The 2,807-nt window shown below is 43.1% G+C and overlaps 1 protein-coding gene across 1 annotated transcript; it reads right to left on the bottom strand.

The window, feature by feature from the left end:
* Positions 1-994: 994 nt before the first annotated feature.
* On the bottom strand, positions 995-2,431 carry TM35_000831000 (uncharacterized protein; the record flags this gene model as incomplete). Its single annotated transcript, XM_029031399.1, has 1 exon — positions 995-2,431. The coding sequence occupies one exon, from the start codon at positions 2,429-2,431 to the stop codon at positions 995-997; it is 1,437 nt and encodes a 478-aa protein (XP_028877297.1).
* Between the last annotated feature and the right edge of the window lie 376 nt (positions 2,432-2,807).

The following is a 2,807-nucleotide window of genomic DNA, read 5'->3' as shown; positions in this document are numbered from 1 at the left end:
CAGCACATCAACACAACCAAAAAAAAAACAAAAAGAAAAAAAAAAACAGACCCATTACGTGAAGCCGAAGCGGACCAGTCTCAGTCCCTCCCCGCGTGAGGCAGACACAATAATAGAGCAAAAGAAAGAAAAAAAAGAAATTCATTACTTACTGTGGCTGCGATGCCTGGACACAGTCCAATCCACCCCAAGGTTAACAACGGAAAATCATTGTGTATCGAACGTGCCGTACCCATATCTTTATTCTTGATGTCCCTGCAGCAGTTTGTATATAATGAAAAAAAGAATTATTCCATAAAAATGAACACACAAGATACACAAGGTGTATCGGAAAAGCAAAAATAAGAAACACACAGCTGCACATAACGTGCAATGTAATTATAATGAAAAAACACAAGGGAAAAACAAAAGAATGAAGACAAACAAGAAAAAAGCCGTGATCACCATGTGAACGTGTCAACGAGGCAACCAACACAATTCACTGCAGTGTGTGTGTCTTTCGTACAGGACGAGCAGTGGGAATGATGCACACATGATGACAGTCCACACACACACAAAGAGAAGGAGGGTTGGTGGTGTGCGTGTTTGTGTGTCTTGAACCTCCTGCCATTCTTCACATTTCAGTCACAGTAATTACAATATATTATTGGGTTTGTATCCCATTCCCATGGGTGAATGCAATAGTTAGTAATATCACGGAACACACACACACACATCACCAGGTAGGCACAGTGAACGGCGGCACAGCAGTTCCCAGATAATAATGCGAACAAACAAAGAGGACACTCTCCTCACAAACTGATGGTTTGTCATGTGTTGAGTGTCATAGTAGCCCAATAGATTTGTCCACCATAAAATGCAAACAAGAGATTTATCGTGCTGCAAGAGAAAAAAGGAAACACCAAAATCCAAATAAAAAGAACAGTGCCCTTACAATACGCCCATGTCCACTCAAACAAAGGTTAACAATGCAGTTGTGCCATGGGAACACCGATCAGCACACGAGAGCGCCGCCCAGCACACACAGCAGAAGCAGCAGTAAGGGACCGTGCAGCAATGCAGGACTGTTGCTGTTGTCGTTTGACCCTAGAGCATCCAAAGGGATGGAACCGGTGGAAAGAGAACCGTATGACATTTTTTGTGATCTTATCTGCTCATTGGCCGTTGAGGCAGTAGGTATTTGATTTAGTTTCTGAGTATTCGTTTTTGTCTCTTGATTCTCTAAGCTTTCTTTGTTGCTGTTGTTCTCCGTTTTTACTTCTTTTCTATTAGTGTTTTTCTTGTTATTTTGTCTGACTTTCTCTCCCTGAACTAGTTGGCTTTTTGTAGTAAGGTACCTCGTGTTGTTTTCCCCCATATTGGTTCTAGTTATCTTGGATTCGATATTTTTTACTTTTTCCTTAATGGAAGACTGCATTGGTGGCTCATTTTCCCCAGTCTCGCTTGCTCTATTCGTCACTTTATTCTCACCATTCTCAGAATGAATTGATTTGAGTTCTTCCTTTTCCCTCACTTGTTGCGCTCTTACTTTTGGTTGTTCTTGCTGTACATGTGGTATCAACTTAGTTTCCAGTTTATTGCTTATCGTTTTACGCATGGCGTTTTCACCTCCTTTTGTTTCTTCCTTCAACTGAAGTTCTTTTGAGGTCACTGGTTCCATACTTCTTTGTAGCTGTTCTTCTGCTAAAGCTTTCTTTCCTTCTGCCACTACTGACCTTAACGCGTTAACCACCGTATCCAGACGTTGCACCGCTTTTATTGCTTCCTCACTCTGATTATCTGCCTCAACTGCCACCTCTTTGGTTGCTTTGGCAACCGACTCTAAATTCATTGCAGTTTGTACTGCTGTTTCTGCAGTAGAATATCCCAATCTTATTCTCTCATAAGACGAGAAGAAACCTGGTGATGTAGGAGAACTGACGTCCAATGAATTCGAGTATTCATCCACCAGTTTCTGAAGTTCAGCAGCCTTCTCCCTCAGCTTTCGCGCCGCATCTATCGAGTCAGTTGCTACTTTATGAGTCTTCGCAGCTTCGCTCCTCGCCTTCGCAGCTGCTGATGTGGCAGCATGCGAAGGCTTCATAATAATATCGTCACTCACATTATTCACGTACTTAATTGCTTCAGTAACATTCTTTAAATATCCTTCAATCTCATTCAAGAAGTCAACGCACTCTTTCACAGAATCCGCAGCACCTTTCACGGCTGCCCTACATTCTTTCTGCGCATTTTTTGCCGCATTAACAGTTTGCGATGCTTCCTTTGATAACGCCAACACGTTTGCAGTTAAGATATCAACCTTTGAATCAGTAGAAACGTTCTTTGGCGACAAACCACCACTTACACTTGTCGCATTCACCACACACACGCAGCACTGCAGAAGTACCAACAGGTACACCACACGGCGCAGTTGGATGAACATCGTTGTCATGATTGTCACTGTGGGTTGCTTGGGTCTGTGGTAACAAGGAAGAAGAGAAAGAGGAAGAAACGCACATTTAACACACAAGGCAGACGGAGGGCACAGCAGCACCACAGAGAGAGAGAGAGTACACATCACAACAGCAATCAAACACAACCCAATGAGGGAACACAGTAAACCACTCACACAACGCAGGCCTGCAGCACAGCGATCAACACACACCACAACACACACGCACTAGCACACAAGAAAACAAGACAAAAAGCAGAGCACAGCATTAGCAGCGTGTATACTGCAACAACAACAACACCGTGGGGTCTGACGTCAATTGGTGCAGCACTATTGTTACAGAAACAACACAAACAGAATGAAGTGAACCACTGCA

This window comes from Trypanosoma theileri (genome assembly GCF_002087225.1).
Source record: "Trypanosoma theileri isolate Edinburgh chromosome Unknown TM35_Tth_83_V1, whole genome shotgun sequence".
NCBI classification, from domain to species: Eukaryota; Euglenozoa; class Kinetoplastea; order Trypanosomatida; family Trypanosomatidae; genus Trypanosoma; species Trypanosoma theileri.
This window is presented reverse-complemented; position numbering and strand designations above follow the sequence as displayed.